General features: G+C 49.3%; 9 protein-coding genes across 9 annotated transcripts in view; 6 read left to right on the top strand and 3 right to left on the bottom strand.

The window, feature by feature from the left end:
- The window catches only part of UA08_08722 (hypothetical protein), a gene marked incomplete at both ends in the record, with an annotated part of 1922 nt that extends 707 nt beyond the window's left edge, over positions 1 to 1215 (top strand). Inside the window, 3 exons of the mRNA XM_020263617.1 lie at positions 40 to 166; positions 228 to 663; positions 742 to 1215. Coding sequence (XP_020116250.1) covers positions 40 to 166; positions 228 to 663; positions 742 to 1215 — 1037 coding nt within the window. The remainder of the gene's footprint in view (positions 1 to 39; positions 167 to 227; positions 664 to 741) is intronic.
- Positions 1216 to 2120: 905 nt separating this feature from the next.
- On the top strand, positions 2121 to 3179 carry UA08_08721 (Ribonuclease M; the record flags this gene model as incomplete). The annotated part of the gene is made up of 5 exons (XM_020263616.1): positions 2121 to 2341; positions 2398 to 2692; positions 2760 to 2955; positions 3020 to 3082; positions 3169 to 3179. The coding sequence occupies 5 exons, from the start codon at positions 2121 to 2123 to the stop codon at positions 3177 to 3179; spliced, it is 786 nt and encodes a 261-aa protein (XP_020116249.1).
- A 256-nt stretch (positions 3180 to 3435) lies between these two features.
- Positions 3436 to 4608, bottom strand: UA08_08720 (SWR1-complex protein 5; the record flags this gene model as incomplete). Its single annotated transcript, XM_020263615.1, has 2 exons — positions 3436 to 4132; positions 4193 to 4608. The coding sequence occupies 2 exons, from the start codon at positions 4606 to 4608 to the stop codon at positions 3436 to 3438; spliced, it is 1113 nt and encodes a 370-aa protein (XP_020116248.1).
- A 490-nt stretch (positions 4609 to 5098) lies between these two features.
- UA08_08719 (hypothetical protein) lies at positions 5099 to 6945 on the top strand (the record flags this gene model as incomplete). The annotated part of the gene is made up of 2 exons (XM_020263614.1): positions 5099 to 5279; positions 5339 to 6945. 2 exons carry the CDS (start codon positions 5099 to 5101, stop codon positions 6943 to 6945), a joined length of 1788 nt encoding a protein of 595 aa, XP_020116247.1.
- Positions 6946 to 9373: 2428 nt separating this feature from the next.
- Positions 9374 to 11743, top strand: UA08_08718 (hypothetical protein; the record flags this gene model as incomplete). Its single annotated transcript, XM_020263613.1, has 3 exons — positions 9374 to 11168; positions 11268 to 11641; positions 11696 to 11743. 3 exons carry the CDS (start codon positions 9374 to 9376, stop codon positions 11741 to 11743), a joined length of 2217 nt encoding a protein of 738 aa, XP_020116150.1.
- Positions 11744 to 14439: 2696 nt separating this feature from the next.
- On the bottom strand, positions 14440 to 15969 carry UA08_08717 (hypothetical protein; the record flags this gene model as incomplete). Its single annotated transcript, XM_020263612.1, has 1 exon — positions 14440 to 15969. The coding sequence occupies one exon, from the start codon at positions 15967 to 15969 to the stop codon at positions 14440 to 14442; it is 1530 nt and encodes a 509-aa protein (XP_020116151.1).
- A 606-nt stretch (positions 15970 to 16575) lies between these two features.
- UA08_08716 (hypothetical protein) lies at positions 16576 to 18765 on the bottom strand (the record flags this gene model as incomplete). The annotated part of the gene is made up of 3 exons (XM_020263611.1): positions 16576 to 17700; positions 17754 to 17860; positions 18438 to 18765. 3 exons carry the CDS (start codon positions 18763 to 18765, stop codon positions 16576 to 16578), a joined length of 1560 nt encoding a protein of 519 aa, XP_020116152.1.
- Positions 18766 to 20431: 1666 nt separating this feature from the next.
- On the top strand, positions 20432 to 21389 carry UA08_08715 (hypothetical protein; the record flags this gene model as incomplete). Its single annotated transcript, XM_020263610.1, has 4 exons — positions 20432 to 20445; positions 20621 to 20856; positions 20906 to 20926; positions 20986 to 21389. 4 exons carry the CDS (start codon positions 20432 to 20434, stop codon positions 21387 to 21389), a joined length of 675 nt encoding a protein of 224 aa, XP_020116153.1.
- Positions 21390 to 21541: 152 nt separating this feature from the next.
- UA08_08714 (hypothetical protein) lies at positions 21542 to 21900 on the top strand (the record flags this gene model as incomplete). Its single annotated transcript, XM_020263608.1, has 2 exons — positions 21542 to 21765; positions 21810 to 21900. The coding sequence occupies 2 exons, from the start codon at positions 21542 to 21544 to the stop codon at positions 21898 to 21900; spliced, it is 315 nt and encodes a 104-aa protein (XP_020116154.1).
- Between the last annotated feature and the right edge of the window lie 269 nt (positions 21901 to 22169).

Here is a 22169-nt window from a genome sequence, read left to right as displayed (position 1 = left end):
GGGGGGGGGAAGTGAATGGATACTAACGGCGACATGTAGGCTGGTTCAATCTACCTATTCGCACGGTCTGGATGGCTGGACTGTTTCAACTCTTAGGAGGTGGCGAAGCAATGGCGACATCGATGCTTCTGACTCTAGTTGCGGATGTGATTTCACCAGAACAGAGGTATGGACGGATATAACTGCCCCTCTATCCGCGAATACACTATGATTTACACGAGAAATAGGAGTACTACACTGATCCAGATGGCGTCAGTAGTATACTTTGCCGAAATGGTAGGGACTCCACTTAGTGCGTGGATGATGAAGTTCGATGCATGGATTCCATTCTGGCTTGGTATTATTATCATGGCTGTCGGTGCGTTTGTGGGGTTTTTCATGCCGGAGACGCTTGACGTGAGACATGATATCCAGGAGGATGTATTTGAAGATAATGCGCGGGACGTGGACGAGACTTCACATTTGTCAGGCATAAAGAATTGCACGACCATGGACACGGTCTTCAGCAAAGCGCAGGAATTGATCTCTTCTTCGAGGTTCATATGGACGCAGCCCCGTTTGCTAGTTTGCATTGTCGCTGTCTTTGCCGGCAACCTTGATAAAGCGTCGGCGTATTTGCTCATCCAATATATATCGACGAAATTTAACTGGACTATTTCTCGGGTATGATGGCCCCGTTGCCGCGCTCACTTTGTTGCCTGCAAAGTTATTTGTTCAATACTAACAGACCTCACAATGCAGGCAAGCTATCTAATGTCACTAAAAGGCTTCATGTCACTTGGAACCATGCTTCTTGGCGTACCCTTGTTTTCATCCTTCCTGACCCGGACCCTCCGCTATGACGCGGTTGCAAAAGATCTATGCATCTCTCGAGTATCTGCAGCGCTGGGCGTGGCGGGATACTTTATTATCTTTGCGGCAGCATCGGCGCCCTTGTTAACCGTGGGATTGATGTTCATGACACTCTCTCTACCGTTTGTCTGGTCGATGATAGGCGTGGGGACGTCGTTTCTGGCGTCCAAAAACCAGATTGCAACCTTTTACTCGGCAATATCGGTGTCGAGGTCGATTGGGAATGTGGTTTCCGGACCCCTGTTTGGGAGTCTGTATGGATGGGGCGTGCGCTCAGGGCTCGAATGGTCGGGGCTGCCATTTGCTGTGGCATCACTGACTCTACTCATGACGCTGGGCCTGATTACCTGCATCAGAGCGTAGAAACCGATTTCCTCTCCATTCAATCAAATAGCGCTAGACGAGCACATGGCCGGCATATGTAATTATCTACCTGGGGGGCATGCCGAAACGGGAAATCCGTGATAAAATAGAGATAGAATCATGGATATGCAGCGATGCACGCCAAATAATGTTAATGAGCACAAAATGATAAATCCAAACAACAGCAAACAGCCTTTTTTCACATGTTTTTGTTTTTGTTCCGCAGCAAGCTCCAAGCACCAAATTGGGCAATGCAACATTGGCAGCCTGCCAGCTGCCCTTTCTGGCCTAGATATCGGCGGTTATCGACGGACTGAGCTTGCAGTCCCCAATTCTTGGTGCTGAATGAGGGGAGATGCAACGCTGTCCTACGGCTGATTGGACACCGCTGAAGATTCGCAACTTGGCTTCGACGCCAGATCGACGCCTCTAGAGACGGCGGGGCCAATCGGGCGGCGTCGGGAGTATATCTTAGCCCTGATGTTATATTATCATCGCAGCCTCGGAGCTCTCCGACATATTGTATGCCAGTATATACATAGGTACGTACGAAGTATACGTATCGGTGCCTGCATGACCGGGCGATCTAGACAGCGAATAAGCTTTGCCAATGCAACATTGTGATTGTGTGGTTGCTAGCAGCTGGTGTATACGCGTACGAGCACATTCACTAGGGAGAGAGAGAGAGAGATCCCCGCTGTGTCATGCATAAACTAAGATACGACATCGATATCAGTTTGTTGATGTCGTTCTAGGCCGCTAGTCATTGCCGACTCGTAAGCCAGCATCGATCAGACGGGGTACATAAGGCTCGAGCCGGCCCAGCCCTCACTCATCTTTGCCCAGATTCAGATCCAGATTCAGATCCAGATCCAGATCCAGATCCAGATCCAGATCAGAAAAACATGGCTCGCGCTTTCACTCTCCTCGCCCTTGGGGCTGCTGTCAAGGTCGCGCTGGCCGACATCGAAACTTGCCCTGCCAGTTCCCTCTTGAGCTGCAGCAGCGACAGCAGCTCCGCCTCCTGCTGCTATGAGTCCCCCGGTGGCCTCCTGCTGCAGACTCAGTTCTGGGACTACGACCCTTCAATTGGTCCCTCTGACTCGTGGGGCATTCACGGTCTCTGGTGCGTTGTGCCTCTTGCTAACCCTAAATCTGGGTCATATTCTAACGTATGAATAGGCCCGACAACTGCGACGGCAGCTACCAAGAAAGTTGCGACAAGTCCCGAGAGTACGATGACATTACCACTCTGCTCAAAAACGCAGGCAAGACCGAGCTCCTCGAATACATGCAGACCTACTGGCAGAGCGACGACGAGTCCGACGAGGACTTCTGGGAGCACGAGTGGGCCGAGCACGGCACCTGCATCAACACCATCGACCCCTCCTGCTACACGGACTACGAAACCGGTGACGAGGCAGTGGACTTTTTCCAGAAGGTCGTTGACTTGTTCAAGACCCTGGATACCTATTCTGTACGTTGGTTGGAAGACTCGCCGTATATGTATGGCCCCCTAACTAGGCACTAACACAACTCGCCAGGCCCTCGAAGCTGCTGGCATCACTCCTGACAATGATGCTACATACAAACTCTCTGAGATCCAGAGCGCTGCTGCTGCTATCCACAGCGGCATCACTCCTTACTTTGAGTGCGAGGATGACGCGCTTTCTGCTGTCTACTACTACTTCTACATCTCAGGCAATGCCATCAACGGCAACTATACCGCCACTGAGTCGCGTATGTCTCTTACAGTCACCATGTGTGATAGATGGATTGATTGCTGATTCTAATCCCACAACAGCTGACAATTCCAACTGCCCTTCGTCTGGCGTCAAATACCCTCCTAAGTCTAGCAACAGCAAGAGTAAGCCTTATATACCCCGACATTTCCTGTAAATGCCTATTTGTATAATGAAACGCGTATACTAACGAGATTCTATCTTCGGTTAGGCCGCAAGTAGGTTATCACGCATTGTCTGATGACGAAAATAGCAAGCCCTCTCATGCTTATCAGGCGACTCATCGGGGGGGATTCAAAGTAGTTCAAGTTTTAGATATTCAGCTACGATAGTATGATCCATTGCATCAACTTTATGCTGTGAATGAGTGCATCATGTGTTAAAATCTCGCATGTTTATATGTACATATCATGTTATACAGAAGGTCACGTTATACACCTCGGGTGTATATCATGGCCCGAAAAAAAGAGTATTTCTATTATAAGCCTTTGAGTCGGATGTTCCTCCTCTCTTCTTCTCTCTTCGCGTCTACTCTGTTCAAGAAATCCATTCGGCCCATATAACCCTCCTTAGCTTTGCTGTGCACGTTAAGTTCGTCTTTGATGCCCGTCTCATCCACATATTGCGCCCAATCAAGTCGTGATTTCTCAACTGTGTTAAGTTTCGGTCCCTTGAGTTCATCTGCGTCGCCTGAAACGGCTCGTACTTGTTGTTTCTCCCAGCTTTTCTTAATGACCCCCGTAGGGTTGGGGTCGAATCGCGACACTTTTCGAAGTGGTCGACGTAGTTTAACAATGTTTGCTTCAGAGTGTAATCCTTCTGCTAGGTCCTCTGGCTTCTCGGCCGCTGTTTCAGCGAGATAAAGCTTGGCCTCGGCCGAATCCCGAGGCACCATTTTCTCTTCCGTGTGTATCTCGCCTGCGAACTTGTATGTCCGTTTGATCTTGATCATGTCTTCTGAAGGTAGTCTGCCTTGTGTCGTAGCCTCTCCCTGTATAATATTCTCTTTGTCATGCTCTACGGACTGCTGCTCATGGTCTGGCTCTTCTGTCACCGAACGCTTCTGACTTTGTAATAGACCCGAATCTGTACCTGGGGCATTCATTTTAGCCCATAATTCGTCGACATCAATCGTCGCACCGTCTGTTCTGGCAAGGGGCTTTCGCTCTTCTTCCCTGTAAAAAGATATCATCAATAAGGCTTGCTACGCAGTAATTTGTCCTCGCAAAACTCACATCTTCATTCTCATCGACCGCGTTTTGACGAATCCTCCTCCCTCCTCGGTATCAGACAGTAAGACATCGATATCTTCATCTTGATCTCCATCTCCGGCCGTCGCCTTCCTCTTCTTCTTGTTTTTAGCTTTCAGAATTGTAGCTTCATCGCCCGAATCTAATTCCATATCGCCCTCATCATGCGCTTTCCTCTTTCTAGGTCTTTGTCTGTGAGACGGATCGAGTTTCCGCTTTTTCGCCGGTCTACCACCCTCCGCTCCATCCCCCTCCTCCTCTGAAGAAAAGCTCGAGTCATCGCCTGCAATTTCGGCCTCCTCCTCGTCGAGTTGAAAGTCAGAGTCCTCCGCGGAGACGTAGTTGTCATTATCAAGGTCAAGGCCGGCGGTAGAGGGGTCGTCTTCGAGTTTATTAGCCATGGTAAATCGTTTATGGTGTATTTCTGCAGGAAAAAAGCGCGATTAAATGAGCGAAAACAAACAGTTGTAGCTGCCAGCGCTAGAGAGGCGAATGTTAAAAAGAAGCGCTTGAGCTTCACCGCGCCGCAGGCGGCGAACATATTGCCAAAGGCGGTCAGTTCCGGGGAGGGCGTTTGAGAGTCTTACATCGACCTTTTTTTTTTTTTCCATGGGAACCATGATTGTTGATCGGTCGCCGTTCTCTCGTGGATTGCTAGATTTTATTGAGTTGGGCTTGGGCTATCTTTGAAGGAGAGCCCGCAATTCAATCTATCGACATTTCAAATCCGGTAATCCATAGCATTTCAGACTTCTCAAGCAACCAGATCACCAACGCGGGGCACTGCATATTTTATCTGCTGGCTACTAAAAACATTCAACATACGTCGTTTGCTAAAATATCTACGTCTGCCTGCGAGGTTTTGGAGCTGATTATATAACAGAGGCAGACATGCCTCACTCTGTTCCCATTCCCTACTCTGGCTTCCAGGCCCTCATCCTGTGCGGCCCCGGAGTCTCGCTCAATACATTCACGTCGAATCCAGAAGAATTTCCCAAATGCCTTATACCGATCGCAAACAGGCCTATGGTCTGGTATCCGCTAGATTGGTGCTATAGAATGGGAATAACCAGTATGTTTTGTGTGGCCTGTGAACATTTGTTGATTTGTACTAATCGATCTTTCTATCAGACATCACATTAATAACCCCTCCCACAAGCAAAGCTCCTCTCGAAGCAGCTCTTTCACAGAACCCGCACCTTACATCACTTCCCGCCCCTTCGCCCTCGGTTCTAGCGCCGAGTGACTTGACTCTCACAACGGGAACTGCGGAGTTGTTGCGGTTGCCCGAGGTACAATCAGCCATTAAATCCGACTTTATTCTTCTACCGTGCGATCTTATTTGTGACATACCTGGAGAGTCACTGCTCGAGGCTTGGATGGTATCCCAGGCTGCCCTTAGTGGATCAGCCGAAGAGCAAGGAGCGAAACGCGGCAGCAGCGCCAAGCTCTCTGACCTTCGCGGTGAAAGGGCGGGCCGCAGAGGCGGTCTTGGAGTGTGGTATCAAACGCGTGATAGAGAGGAAAGCGTCAAGGGCGAAGTAGCAGACTTTGTTGCGACGGCTCCGCTCGACCAGGATGAGGCTCCCGTTGTGTATCCGCCAGTTGATGGGCATGGCTCAATACGATATAATCTGTCCAAATTGGTTTATGCCATGCCAATGGACTCACTGAAGGAGAAAATGGAGGAGGACAAGGGGTTGTTGATCCGGCATTCGCTGGTTAACAAGCATGCGCGAGTCAAACTTTTGACAACATATAGAGATGCCCACATATACATATTTGGCTACATGGTCAAGGAGTTCGCAAGGAGGAATGAGAAATTCCAGAGCATAAGCGAGGACTTGGTGGGCTGGTGGGCAAAGACCGAATGGCAGGAAGGGCTAGGCGAGAAGCTTGGGCTCAGGGAAATTCTCGAGGGCTCCTCGGATGACCTGGCTAACGATAACGCAAGTCACGATGGCGATGCGGTTGAGGACGAAGTTGACCTGCAAGCCATGAGCACGACCAAAGCTGGAGGCTGTGGAGATGGAGAAGACAAGTTCTCCAAGCAACCACAGTTCGCCTCGCGAGTCAACATGACGGCTTCTGAAGCTGACTTGGAGAGCGCGGCAGTGGCTCAGAGCAAGAAGCAGTCGAAATTAAACATCCCGCCCATGCTATCCTACATCCATTCTTCATTGCCTTCGGCACCGATGGTGCGGCGTGTGGACAGCTCGGCCCTTCTACTTTCTGTGTCGCTGAAATTGGCCAAGCTCGAATCAATCGAGGAAGTCGGTCGCCCGAGCTCGTCTCCCTTTGCCCATGCTGCCAAAATCGCATACCCAGCTGGCATTGCGCAACGCTGCACGGTGACCAAACACGACTGCTTGATCGCGGAAAACGTGACTGTAGAAGAGAAATGCGTGATCAAGGAAACGGTCATTGGCGCAAACTGCCACATTGAATCGGGAGCACGGCTCACGCGCTGTCTTATCATGGATGGCGCGGTGGTGGGCGCTCGTTGTCAACTCACCGGGTGCATTGTGGGGAGACGAAGTAAGATTGGTCGCGAATGTGTTCTCAAGGACTGCGAAGTGCAAGATGGGAATGCGGTGCCGGACGAGACTGATGCGAAGAACGAGAAGTTCATGGTTTTCGAAGGTCTCGACACTGAGGATGGCGACGAAGACGGCATGAGCCTGGACGGTGATAATGCGAACAAGTTTGACGAAGGGGGTGTAGATCTAGGCTTTTGAAGCAGATACTATACTGTCATAGCAATGACGACGTACGATTACTACAGTACCTACTAGTTGTATGGAGTATGCTCCATTTGAAGACGAAACATCGGGCACATCCAATACCGGATGGCAATGGGGATAGCTTCTGATACCAGAAACAGGCAATCACACGGCAGGCAGTCAACCAACTAACTTATAACATTAGTTAGTTACATATACATATTTGTAAGCCCGTGGTCACCATGAGTGCTTGAATAAAGAATTTTGCGTCACCGAGATCTTCCAGCCGAGACAGGCAGATCTAACCCCTATTCTGGTAGCATCTTTGCTAGCGCCAGTGCGGGGTGCGAGGTTACCAAGAGTCTACACAGAATACAACCGTCATTGCTTTTTGCATGTTCTATTGTATTCTTCCCCCTTCTCCGTGCGCCGTCGAGACATGCCTACGGAACATGTATGTTTCGCTTTGGAATGCCGGCCACGTGTGCTCGATTCGGCCCTGAGGCGCGCGATCTTCTGGCTCCAGCCCCCCGACTACCTAGGTACTCCGTAGCACGTAGGAATACGAATGCGAGAAACAAAATATAGAGGCTTTTTTTGATTTGGCGTATGAAACGAATGTCGTGCAGGGCCGGAGAGTCGCAAAGGGTTCTGTTAATCTATTAGCCCTCGACTAAGTCTTTGGCGTGTGCACTGTGCAGCGTCTGTTTCGATGCCTCTGATTGGCGCTGGGCGGCTTTTCCGCCCAGCAGCACCAATCACGCCGATCACGTTTCTCCGGGGACTCCGTCGCACTCACTCCTCCAGTCTCTAGGCCACCCACCTGGAGCGAGTCTCGCAATGCACAGAAGACGAGAGGTGTAGCCTACCGAGTATCTCTGGCGACAATCACGGGATTCGGGGCAGACAATAAATAATAGGACTAAGAGCTGTTGTTTGGCACTAACCCCATTGGAAAGCCCGCACGTCCCGCTAGCACTAGGGACGCTCGCGCTAGGCTGCATCGGGCATCGCGCGTGTCTTTCACGGTGCTGTGGTCGACTGGCCGGATGGAATCACGCTCGTTGAAGCGCAGCGGTTCTTGCGAGTCTACGCAGTGAAAGACATGTGCGGAGTATGTTTATGTAGTAGTTACGGCGTGTATCTTCTCGCCGGCCGTGCCAGCACCTTACGACGTCGTATACGCGAGGCAAGCAAGCGTCAGTCAGTCTAACCAACCACGGGCTACCCCACTCCCGCGCCGGCCCTGGCCACTCCTGGCGCTCCCCTGGCTCTTTCCTTCGCTCGCTGTCTCTCCTCCCTCTCCTCCTCTGTCTATCTCTCGCTGTGTCCTCGCTCTTTTGTTTAACCTCACCTCGCTGTTTTTCTTTTTTTTTTTTTTCCCTCTTCTATTTTTTTGCCCTCTCTTCCCTTCTAATCCCTCCCCCCTCCCTCCCTCCTTCCTCCTCCCCATTCCCCTTCTTCTCGTTCTCGTTTCTCTCCTCTGCTGTTGACATTTTCCACGGAGAGAGAGACACAGAGACAGAGAGGAAACGGCCCACTTCGTCTGTGCATGCCATCATCATCACCATCACCATCACCATCACCATCAGAAGCAGCAGACATTGCCTCAATACTTCACTCGGATCTGGTTATCTTATATTCTCCTTCTTCTTTCGGTTCTTTTCTTTTCTTTTCTTTTACTTCGCTTCGTTGTCCGTTTTGTCTCGCCTTGGTGGACTCCTTGTTTCGCGTACATGGCTTGAATCTCCTTTGGACGCTTGCCTCCGGAAACCTTACGTGTTTCCATGGCCCTTGTCGACAACAAACTTCTTTCTTCCAACTTCCACCCCGAATACCTTACCAGTGAGTCAGCCAGTCGGTCCTCAACTGCTGTGATTTCCATTTCGTGCATTCCATCAAATACCGATTGCTTCGTCGATATTGGCTTTGTTGCAAAACTACGGACGTTTGTCTTTTTGCATTTCCTGTTCTTGCCGACCGTGCACCTTGTTCCTAGCAAGTTGGGTAGGTAGCCTACCTACCACCTGTCCTGTTCTGTCCTTCTTTTCTTCTTAAAACAGAAAACAAATTGCATACCATTCTATCCTTCTGTGTCCTCCTGGCATCGATTCCATCTTCGCAGATTCCCTTTCCTTCTGGTTTTGTCTTCAACTCGTCGTCATTGGCTGCTGACTTACTCCGACTGATCAGGCATCGTCTATAATTCCTTCTTTCTGCTGCCTCCCGTCAATTCATTCGTTTGATCACTCGCCTGGAAAACAATCACAATCAATTAGGGAGCGAGACGGGAAAAAGTTTGAGAACTAAGAGAGGGAAGATTTGTTATAAGCCTTATCCCCCTGAAGTATTGGCGACAACACTCTCACATTCGATTGTCGATAACCAAAAGAGTGGGAGCGACGTGCAAAGATCGTGTTTAGTTTGTGTGAGAAGAGCCACCATGGCAGCATTGGTTCAGACAATTCCTCAACAGAACGGTACTGTAACGCTACTTCAAAGTCGTCCAGCATCATCAACATCCGGTCAGAATTCTTTTGTTTCGGCGTCCCAGGTTTCCCAGACTCACGTGGGCCGTAGACACGCCATGTCGTTCAATTCCTACAATGGCGTGAACACTTCCGCCGCCGCCAGCAGGAACTCGGTTGCTCCTTACGCTTTTACTAGCACCCCAGGTCTGCTGGCTGGGACCGCGAATTCTCAACAGCAACGCCAGATGTCCTGGTCCCAGGGTCGACGAGACAGCCTCCCTTCATCCACATCTACCACGCAGAATAGTGTTCCCCAACACTCCCATCACTTTGCAGCTGGCTCTGTATCGTCTTCTGCGTCTTCTAATTCTTCTTCTCGACCTTCCTACATATCACAAGATGATAGCATTCTTTCCTCTCGACGGCGAACAACAGACATGACCCCTCGACCTTTGTCAACCACCTCTCCTCATCTCAACTTATCTACTTCCATCCCATCGTCTATTTCCTCACACTCTCCCTCAACTTCACCCTCGTCCTCGACGACAACAAAGCCATTGCCTGACCGCTATCGACGAGGAAAGCGCACCACCGAAGATAATACTCCATCCACTGCTCAACCCGCTGCGCCGATACCGGCTCGCTCTTCCTCTTACGACCTATCTGCGACGACAGTAACTCTTCCCCAACCCTCACGGCCTTCAGTGGTTGTACATGGCAGAACACCCAGTGCAGATGACAGCCGACTTGCGAAACAGCCGAGCCCCGAGATTGCCAAGCGATATAGACGTCGTAGCTGGGCAAATATGGATGCCTTCTCACAGGAATCACCGTTGGATACTTCTCCCCTATTCGCGCCGCTGCCAGATCTGAAATTTACAACCCCAGAGCTGTCTCGACCTGCATCTTCACAATCGGAGAGAAACATCCCGGTAGAAACTCGTCACGCCGAGCCTAAAAGTCTGGCTCCTACAAGCATTGACTCGAAATTCTCAACAAATCCGTCTCACCAGTCTTCTCCGCTATCTAACCAAGTGACAAGCAGTCCCTCACCATCGCCCCCATCTCCTGCTTCTCAAGCTACGACCCAGCCACCAAATAGTCCCGCCGCACAGCGTTTAGCCGAAATCAGCAAGGCGAGTGGTCGAAAGCCGGGCAAGTCACGTCTGCGGAGGGCTTTCTCGTTTGGGAGTGCCGCCGAGCTTCGCAAGGTTTCAGCCCAGAACGCCCTGGGTAGACTAGATGGAGATCAACCGGAAATTTCCAGCGAAGAACTGGATCCGGAGCAAGCTGCTATTGCTGCACAGCAAGAAGCCAATGGACTGGGTAATAGTATCTATTCCCATCAATTAGGCTCCACAGACAATCTTTCTATATCCTCGACAGCATCCTCTGCGTCTATTATGCTACGGAAGATGGGCAGGGGTATGAAGAAGTCCACACGGTCTCTTGTTGGTCTTTTCCGCCCAAAGTCGATCCATAGCATGAATTCCGAACCAATAGTTGTTGAACCCTCTGCTCCTCAGGTGTCGGTAGTTAATATCGAAGCTGAACGCAAGATAGTTACCGCAAATCCTGACCCTCGCGAACAAAGCGGAGGTGGCACTGTTTTCCCGAAGATCCAGACGACAAAAGACAAGTCCAAAGCTTCTGCAGTAGTAGTGGAGCACAATTTGCACGACACTAGCAGCTCACGCAAAAGCATTGTTGGCGGAGAGCGAGAGCGTGCTGAAGTGTTAGCCGCTGTGAAAAAGGGGATCTTAAAACGTGAGTGCAATGCTCTTTTTCATCTGTGACGAATATAATTTTTTTTTTATTTCTTTTATTTCCCCCCTATCAACGCTCTAACAATCAATTGTCTTGCAGACTCAGGAAGCGCCTCTCCTGTCGGAAAGCCGAACGATTTGGCCCCTCCAACTCTGCCCGAATCCCCCAACTCCAGCGCCCCTAGCACACCTGAAGAACAATCGCACCGTGGTGGTCACCGACGAACGGATACAGTAAAGATAGAAGGCGAGGACTATTTCTTAACGCAGGGAAAATACGCATCCGAATCAAAAAGCGTTCCAATTACGCCGCAACCAGTGGTTGCTAAGAGCATTGTCTTTAGCCCACGCATCCAATTCCATGAGACGTGGCCTAGTGGTGAGTACGACCGACGTGGAGATACCGCGACTTGCAACAAATTGACTCCATTGCTGGCGCAACAAATCAAGGAGGAACTGAACACATTGAAAATGGTAAGCAAATCGGTTGGTCTGATTGTGTGCGAAGATACTAACAAACTTATTTAGGAAATGGAAGTTCACGAGACATCGAAGATCTACACGCATTTTCTCTAGTGGCATTTCGATTCGCGTTTAGCATAACAGCGTCGCTTTCGGAACATTATCTTTTTATCGTCCCTTACATTTAACAGATGGGAAGGCTTGTTGAGAAGAACCCCGACTGATATATTGTTCGGATCCTTAGACCGATTTGTAAATTTCAATTCTTTACTCCATAAATTGCGATCGATTACTTGGACATGAGCGAATCGAATTGTTTCTCTACGCCAGCGACTTCCAGTTATAAATCATTACGTTCTTTCAGCACTTTCGCCGATCTGTTTTCTACTCGGCGATTCTCCTTGAGCTGTCCGTGGTGATTCTATGATCATCGGTGTTTTGGGCGGCCGCGGCATTAATGATTTTTTTTTTTTCCTTTTCCTCCCTTTGCTATTCAATCCGAATACAGTCACTTCTCAAATCGCAACATGAATTGTTTTGTCCCTGCAAGCCACTGAACTCTTCCGCACTCTTGTGGTCATATCTATGTAACTAGTTTCCTTACATTTTGGAGCGTTGTCATTTGTCATTGGTTCTTCGTCCGCTTTCGGAGAGACTCTACTGTTCATTTTCTTCCTTTCCCATGTATCATTTTCTCTGTGTCTCTCCTTTTATAATTATCGTCTCCGCGGCTTGGATCTTGTAAAGTCAGATAGCCGTTCCTCTCTAACCTCTTTTCTTTCAATATTTTGTGGTTGTTGATGAGTTTATTTTTTCTTGCAACAGAGCGTTAGGCATTGAATTTTGAATTTGACTGCTGAGTTCCCATAACACAGAAACATTCAATAGCTCGTAGTTATCTGCCCTACATTTGCATAAGCATGTCAAATTCAAATAGTTAGATGCGCCACTGATGTCAAATTAGACTAGAGTAAATTAGGTTAGGGTTGCTGGGATGGGCCGCGGGCCGCGGCGAGTCGAGGCCCTTGAGACAAAAGTGGAGATAAGGGTTGAGTTAAGCTGATTGGATAATGGATCGATATTATCTCGAGTATAAACTAGTCGATATGTGGTTAGTTGCTCGGCTTTCTTCGGCTATTTGTGGGCTATAAAGTTAACCGCGACCTACTTCATATACATTGGTAGCTATTCATGTTATGATAATTGTGTTCTATCAATCAATTGGTGCCTGTAAGAGTTCTTGTCCATGGCTAGACGCAGGAGACGCTTTATACTCTTCTTCTTTTTCTTTTTTTTGGGGCAAAGTCAATCAACGGTTATAACCTAAATCCACAGGCAAGGGGCTTAGAGATGTCTTACCTTTTCCTTGTTCATGTGGGGTAGGCATTTCAATGGGCAAAGGAAGAAAATAATTTTACTTCTTGCATACCAAGCTCTTGTATAAAGAGATCAGCCGTCCTTTCGCCTACAGCCAGAACGGTATTATTAGTATTTGCAGCAACATTTAGGAGCAGAATCTCAGGTCTGCGATTCCGAGTGCCTCTACGCTGTGCACTCTGTGATTGATGTCACGCATTGCCTAGATATCGGCCATCCAACCATCTCCACTGCTGCAACGAAATTGCTTTTTGATGTAGTACCACGATAAGTTCCACTCGGGTACGTGAGTTGGACCATCATGACCATGTGTATCTTTGGCTCCGAGCCCATGGTATGTCTCCATCTAGATGCTTAGTTAGCAGATTATTCTGCAACATATCGTCAGGCGACCAGCCAGGTGTGTTCCAGGAGTCAATATCAGATTGTTGTGCTCGGCTATACATCATAAAATTCGTGGATGAGCCGCCTCCAGATGGAACGACAAAGTTCTCTATCTCCGAGCTGCTCCTCCTTGTTCGTCTTGTAAAGCATGTTGTCTATGTTACTTGGCATCAGACTTGCGAAGAAGAGAACAAGCACAGCGATGGCAGGTATGCCAATGTTGCTTTTGCCCTCGACAACCAAAATTCTCAGCTCAGGATCAGCACCGGATCAGCTTCAGCGGGTCTTGCTGCTACGGTGCAGCCTGTAGTTCCTCCCGCTGTAGTACAAGTATTGTATTGCTCCCATACTCAGACCTCTCGCAATAATCACATCCACCTCACTGAGCCCAGCAGGCAATACGATGTATATTTCTTGATCAATGCCGGAATGAAATGGAGGGTAAAAATGTCTGCCGCGTGCACATGACCCCACCCAGCGAACGAGCTAGGGAGCGCTGCGGTGCCTGGACGTCGAGGTAGAAAATGGCCTAATCGGGACATCACGTGATGACAGTCCCGTGATTGCCTCGGATTTACTTTCGTTCCGGCAGTGCGTCCCCGGAGAGGGCGCCTCCAGTGATTCTGATCCAGATCAACGTCACGGCCCCGCTGCCAGTATAGATAGGGCAAGCCTACCCGCAGGAAATGCACCAATCAAAGTATCCATGGAGACCCACAACTTCACCACACATAATACAATACGAAGCACGAATTTAATGGATGGAGTTGCTATTATGATAAGAAAGTCCCATATATGTACAAGTTAGTAACAGAATTGACAGAACGCTGTCGAAATCGACCGGTCCATAACCCACCCCCCAACAAGCGCCAGTAACGTGAAAAGCAAACATGTGTCAACAAGTCTGCGTTCGGAAGTAGATTAAATGAACATAACACCGTTTTTTTTGAGAAGGAAAATAGAAAAGGCACATCGAGTATATGTGAGCGCATGGTAACACGTCAAATTTATTGAACTTGGCAAGGTGCAATAGCCTCGAAGTCGTTGGCTCAGTGTTTAGCTGCAGCCTTCTTTGTGATTGAGCTAAGCGGCTTCAATCTATCATTCGAAAATTCCTCGTCTGTTGCCGAAGTGTCACCACCATCACCATTTTGCTCTAGAGCAGCCTTACGAATCTCCCTACGGACTCCCTTTAGCGCATCGAGACCGGCTTGCTCCACTTGTTGGATTTGGGTCGAAGGCTTTTGTCTCTCAACAGGCTCCATGCGGCGAAGGTAGGACTTGACAAAGAAGCGGGCGAAAAGATAGGTTAGCGGGAGGAGATACAAGACGTTCAACCAGATGGCAAACGCTTGACCACTGTTGTCCACACAGTCAATGGATTTGTAGAAAACGGCATTTTCAGACAGTCGTTCTTGCTGTGTCTGGGAGAACCGTGCAGCATTCAGAGCATCTGCACCAAAATGCTGTCCCTGGGCATTGAGCACGTTCTCGGCAATGCCTTCAGCACCGGCAGCACGGAATGCGATTTTCTTTAACCATGGAACCAGACCTGCGGAAGCAGTAGCAGCGGCAATTCCAGATTCGGCAGCCGATGCAGCAGCCGGGATCGACTTGGTGACATGGTCCCAGAACACAGACTGAGAGGCGGTAACAGGGATCGTGTATCGCACAAACATGTATGAGCTGGCGGAGAATGTGCCAAAGACAAACTGCGTGATCTGCATTGTCGTGAGTGAACGCTTGATTGCGTTGGGGACACGGATGTGCAGCGCGGTGAGTGTGTAATAACTGTACATCATCGCATGGATAAACGAATTGACCAAAACGAAGATCCAGATCGGTTGTCCCATGTAGCGAATACCCGCCCACATGCACAGCATGGCACCGGTGTGGTGGTAGGTTTGCAGTGTGGAGCTCCTCTTGCCCTTGGCTAAGATGATTGCGGTGTCGATAACTTCGTAGAACTTGGACAAATAGAAGATCCACCCGTAATAGGCAAGACCTTGATTCCACAAACGTCCCACATCAGTGGGATCTGGGAGACCATTGTCGGCTAATTTATATTCAGGATTAGGCATGAACCACTGGTCACTTGTTGAATTGTACGAGGCACCATTTCCCAGACCACGAGGACCGGCAACCCTGCAGAAACCATCGATGACACCAGCGGCACCAAATTCGTTGTTAAAGCGAGGGATTGTGCTGCGCATTGTCCGCCACGTACCCACGCATGTCCATGCGGAGTAGACTGCGAGAAAGACATTGTGCAAGATAACCAGGAGTTTGAACCAACTGGTCTTGCTAATGGCCCAGGGCTTGTATCCGCGAGACTTGTTGACTCGGTTGAGGAGAATAACGGTGGTCGCGTAGACGCTTCCAATTGTGAGTGGTACTCGGTAATCGAGGAGTTTCGCGTAGAGGTCTGGTGAAATCTGGAATGGCTGCGAGAGGGAGCGCTCATTCACTGGAGGCGCAAGGCTCATTGGCAGCGAGCCGGGCAATTGGAAGAAAGAAGACGGCGGGAGTCTGAAGCCCACCGACGGGCCTGACTGGCCGTAGTACGATGAATCGATCATTTTTGCAGAGACTTAGAGCTGCTGTCAGCGGCGAAAAATGATTTCTGGAGAAGACGAAAGTGTGAGGAAGGGAGAATGAGAGACTCAACATTATATTTTTTTTGGCATGCGCGGTCACTCGTGTAATTATGGGCCGTATTGCAAATACACACTGTCGTCAGAGTGGATCCGCCGAGGGCATTTGTTGGGAAAAGGGAGGAACCTCGGCTTGTTCTGTGCACTGCGCACTGTGCAAGATTATCCATGTTTGCATGCATAATTCAGAGTCAAGTAGTTGTGCTTATCGTCGGCCCAGGGAAAGAAACGTCGCAAGCAGGATCGAGTCAGAGTCGAGACGTCATCCTCACGCGATCCAGCGCCCGCAACTGGCAGGTCACGTGAGCGCCCGCGTATTTTATTCCGGGGCGCGTAACGGCGTAACGGCGTAACGGCGGAAACGGGCGCCCCCCAACAAAACAGAAACGCTCTCGGACGTTATCGATAATCATCGATTCGACAAACGGCGGCAATATGAACAATTACATATGGCCTCAGCCCAACAGAATGTAGAACAAGATTTATGATATCCATCCAGTGTTCATATGAGATTGGTCTACTAGTCACAGCTCATCGGGGCTTGGTTCCCAGAGGCAGAGGAGGGGGCGTGCGGCCGTCGTTAATACTGCTCCTACTAGAACTATTGTTGCTCACTGGATTCGACTTCAAGGAGCTCTTCTTGGCAGGAGGCGGGGGAGGCGGCGCTTTTCGTCTACTCAGAACCTCCACATCGATGTTGGAATTTTGCCTGCTCAGGTTGGGATGCGGGGGCGGAGGCGGTGCCACGCTCTGCGCTTGTTGACTAGATGCTTCTGCCGGTTGTTCTTCAAAGTATGCATGGATGCGCTCCGTGATGCGGTGTTTCTGATTGAAGGCTGCAAGCTTCTGTTTCCCGGTTTCAATATGCTCATTGCTGCGCTGTCGTAGGTTGTTCGGAGGTTGTGGTGCCGTCCTCGATGCTGTTGTATTATGTGCATCGTATCCTGTCCGTGGAGCAGATGGTGCCGTGGTCGAAGGACGTTCATCGGGACTTGGAGCACTCTGGAGACTTTGAGATCCCGGCGTCGACATTTTTGCGAAGCGGGATTGAAGCTCATTCACTTGATTGCTCATTCCCCTTTGAGCTGTGGTGGACTGTTCGCTGTCTCCTCGGCCAATTCCGAGCTCAGGAACAGACACACCAGCATTTTGCAGGCGCGACACCGAGTCCTGGTTCATCTGGATTGAACTATCTGTTTCTGAGTATGGCGGTGGGGGCGGCGAAGGTGAATTTGAGGTCATATTTCGAGCAGGTAAGCGAGGAGGAAGATTAGGTCTAGATTGTGAAGACGCCGTAGAATCTATAGGAGAATCTGTACGCCGGACGGGAGGCGGAGGAAGACCTTCTGTGCTGATCCCAGTTCGATTTACACGGTATGGTAAAGGCGGGGGCGCAGGCGCTGCCGCAGCCTCGTCTTCCTGTTCCTCGGGTTCATCGGGTCGTTGGGGCATCTCTTCCGGTGCTAAAGGAGCTCCGAGACCACGTCGGGGAGGTCCAGGTGTTGCTCTAGGGGATACGCCTGCCGGTGCGCCGGCACCTACGCGCTTTGGTGGTGGTCCAAAAGACGATGGATCCTTCAGCGACGACAAGGGTCGTGAGACGTGTTCCGATCGTTCTTCTGCATTGGGATCTCTGCCCTTTCCTACCCAGCCGGCCTGATAGTAAATTGTCAGTATAGAAACATAGCTGTTTAGGGGACACAACTCACCACTTGATTGATGCCTTTGAAGTCACCTCGCCAGCTTTCTTTGCCGCCCTGTTTGCCTTTGGGATGCCATCCCTCCTTCATCACCCCGCGGAAGCCGCTCATGGTGTCTGATTAAACAGTGTTCTCTGGACTTTCGATACACCCGCAGTTGTGAGATGTCCAGACCCGACCGAGATGATCGTGAGGATAAGACGAGGTGTGTTTTGTTGCCATTGAGTGCGGGGGTACGATGAGTGTAGCAAGTGCCCAAGAGTAAGCACTAGCCAGATATGGTTAGTAGAATACATAATCCTAGTATACACCCGCAGCCAATAATAATTGAGTTTTGCATTCGATGTTTATTCCATATGTCTGTCTATTTGATATTTATCGACAACACACATAGATTATATCTCAGACTGATATCTTGATCAGAGCCTTACGCCGCAGGCTCAAGCACTCCAACGTGATACACTTTCTCCTTGCTGTTATCTATCTTATAAGTGACCATTTGCCTCGTCTGATCCAGATGGACGCTTCCCCATCTCAGATACTCTGCAAACGTCCTCGGCCATTTCGCCTCGTCGGAAGGTTCTCCAGTTCTACACGTTGCCAGGTAGGCAAACTGTAGTGGGCCAGACCATTTTGTCTTTGGCTATACACTAAATGATTCCTCCATGGCCTTCGCGAAGAGTATATGCTTACGATAATACTCGAGCCCGTCAAAGCCGTCACTCGGGTCAATGAGTTTTCGCAGCCGTTCAAAAGCTACAAAGTGGGCGAGGTAGTCAGTGAAGGGCTCCATAGTCACGTCAAGCTTCAGATTACTCTTGCTCAACGGGGGGTTTAGAAGCGGCAGATGTCGCAGAAGAGGGTGCTTGTGGAATCCGTTTGCGTTGGTGACGCCCCCTATCCACATGGCGGTGTAGATGTCGTGCCAGCGCTTGATGAAAGGATTATTCCTCTTGGCGGCAATGAAGCCGTTAATCATGGCATCCTCGTCCGGACGCAGGCTTAGCACGAACCCAGCCATTTCGTAGGGGGTGCTTGGGTCCTCTATTTGCCGCCAGCAAACGTCCTCGACATGGCGGAACAGGAGCGTTCCAGCATCGAGCCAGATACCTCCGTGAAGCCATAAAGTGGGAGACTTACTATGTCGCCTGAGTGCGGCCTACGCTTGGCCCGTCCATGGTGCCATGCAGGAACGCCCCCGGGAGATACTTGTCAGGAATAAAGTGACGGACGTTGGTTTCCGAGCCGGGCACACAGTCAACCACGTGCACTGTCCAATCTGGGCCGAGACGACGGACCCAATTGATAATGTTACGACGACACCAAGGTAGCATTGAGAGAAACCCGGAGTGCCAAAAGGCCCAAATGTTCTTGTCGGAGGTTACGGTGTGGCGATTGGTAAGCCATGTTGATATCTCAGCATCGGTGCGATAGTCGGATCGGATGGGAGAAATGGGGACCAGACTGACGGGGAGAGTGGATGAATCTGGCGGATCTATAATTGACGGGGGTGCAGCTGAGAAGAAAGATATGATGAGATGTACGCAGCTTATGGGATGGAGCTGCAGAAGGGAGCTGAGTTAGGTATATTCATTTATCAAGTGTTGTTGTCAAGGGTTTCGCCTTGCGTTCGATGACATGAGGATTGACTCCACTGTCAGCCCTTAAAAAGTTTCAATATATTCATCATATCTCTGATAAAGTCCATGTGAATCATTGAATAACCAACATGTCTTATCGCCGGGTAACAATACTACGTTACCTCCAACATCCAACAAGAAGATCCACCATAATCCTTCTGCACGCCTGGGGTATAGAGGTCTCACGTCAGCACCTGTATACTGAACTAACTTAGGATTTGTCTTCATCTATTATCTATCGAGATCCATAGGAGCTTCTCACTACAGGCTGATGCTTTAATAAGAACCTTAAAAATTCATAAAGAATTGGACTATTTTTTCTACAGGGACAACCACGACGCCGATATAGTGGGGGCTAGAAACTACGAGTACGCAAATACGGAGTGGCGTAACCATTAATTACAGAGTGGTTTTGCTGAACGGTCATAAGCTCCATCCTACTCCCAGGCACAATGTCAGTGTGCTATTCGTACTGAGCGGGAATGGAACATCAATTACCATTTTAGGACATTTAGGGCTTTTTGGTTCCACCACCTCGGGCGAACTGTGAGCATTCAGCAAACTTGGCAACATTACTCCGTACACCATGTTTAGTAGTTCTCTAAGTCAAAACATATTCAGATAATATATATAGCTACTTCTCTGACTCTCTTTAGGGTGTCACTGAATCAGATGACGGAATGCGATATTTTACCTACCTAGGTATGGAGATGTTGGATCAAATGCTTGCTATCCCCAATTTGACAATAGAGACCTCTCGTCACTAGAAGAGATGCAACAGTGAAGGATCGGTATAATCCTTATATTAAGGAAGTGGAACTGATACGAGAGGGGGCGCTTGAAGCTACCTTTCGTATACTTAACCCTTAATAGAAAATAGGAACTCTATTTCGGCATGTAGTACGTAGAACATCTTACTCATCTTCTAGCTAGCAAATGTTGCTACTCTTCCAATTCCATGAACCCCTAAAGATATGTAGCAATTTGTTCTTTGCTAGTCGGTGGCTCTGGTCTAGTATGATAAGCGCGATTGGTGAGACTTGTCAAATGTCCGATGAAGTGTGATCGCAACGTATCAGTTGTTTGACAAGCCAAATCCCTATAACCGATAAATCCTCTGGTGTATATACTGTTATTCATTCTAGCAAAAGCCCTTATTATCTAGCATTCAGACCCTATACTTTTGTTATACAGACCACTTTTGCAAGTTGATCCAAACTTAACTTACGTTACCAGGTCTCCCTACAAAGCAATTGTTCTCGACCTGAACGGGGTCCTCCTCTCGTATGGTAATGCAGCCTTTGTGAGCCCTCTCAAGCTCAGACATATTAAGAACATCTTTGACTCGCCAACATGGTATGAATACGAGTGCGGTCGGTCGTCCCGCAAAGAATGCTACAGCACTGTCGCCTCCGAGTTTGGCCTAGATGTCGACACGTGGACCCAGACGCTGGACCAACTTACAGAGGACGGTCAGGCCTCACTCTGATGTTATCAAGGAACTTAAGTCAACCTTCCCAGACGTTAAGATCTATGGCATGAGTAATATTTCTAAACCGGATTATGCTTGCGCAATTTTCCCGGTCCTCTGCTCAATAGAGCCACCGTCCTCCCCAAGCTATACCACCTATCCCATGGCCGCCTTGTCTACCACATCAAGGAAATCCACACGCATCATGGCCCGGTAGTTCGCATCGCGCCCAATGAGCTCCCATCCACCGATCCTCAAGCATGGCGTGATATCTTCTCTCACGGTAAGCATAAAGGCCTATCGCCCGACATAGCATTTTACAACCCTTACAACGATCAACCACCATCCATTATTAGCTCTTCAGACGACGCCCACCATGAGCTCAGGAAGCGACTCAGCGGGGGGTTCAGCGAAATGGCAATGAGAGCCCAGGAGGGACTCATCGGAGGCTACGTTGATCTCCTTATGCGGAGACTTCGAGAGAATAGCGTCGATTCCTCAGGGAGGCCTCAGAGTGTCAATATGCGTGACTGATTAGAGCGAGACTACGGCGACATTACTCACGGGAACGGTGTACCTGCTTGCAATGCACGAGGATATGCTACGAAAATTGGTGAATGAGGTGCGAAGGCCGATTCCAAAGTAGGGAGGAGATTACTCTCACCATCGTGAATGGCCTTTCCTACATGCTCGCTATTTTGGATGAGGCTCTTGGCTGCTATCCACCCGACGCCGTCTCTTCACCGCGTCTCGTGCCTCCAGGTGACCATGAGATTGCTGGATGGTTGGTTTCAGGAGGCACACGCGTGGGGATATGGCAGTGGCCCATGTATCATGACGAACGACTCTTTACTGATCCTTTCTACTTCGACCCCGACCGCTTCTACAATAAAGGAGACGAGAAATCAAGGTATGCAGGTGATCATGTCGATGCTGTAAATGCGTTCCTCATAGGACAGAGGAACTGCATTGGCAGGAGCCTGGCCTATGCAGAGATGAGGTTGATACTCACGAGGTTGGTATGGGAGTTCGATATGCGAATTGATGAACGCAGTAAGAACTGGATGGAGGGACAGGAGAACTTTGAGTTGTGGGTAAAACCGGACTTAAATATTCACTTGCAGCCTGTGAATTGAGTAGAATTTTACTTCTGAAGGGCTTAAATGAAAGCTAAATCAAATGAAACGTCTTTTTGGAAACTGATAACATCATTTACAATGCACTTATCCGTCAATGGAAATATCAAATAACGTCAACGACCGGATTCCTTCACATGCAAACTCCAGCATCAGAAAAACGACTTGTCCTTGCCAC

This window comes from Talaromyces atroroseus (assembly GCF_001907595.1).
Source record: "Talaromyces atroroseus strain IBT 11181 chromosome Unknown scaffold_15, whole genome shotgun sequence".
Classification (NCBI taxonomy): Eukaryota; Fungi; Ascomycota; class Eurotiomycetes; order Eurotiales; family Trichocomaceae; genus Talaromyces; species Talaromyces atroroseus.
The sequence above is the reverse complement of the archived record's forward strand: the minus strand, read 5'-3'. Positions and strand labels throughout refer to the sequence as shown.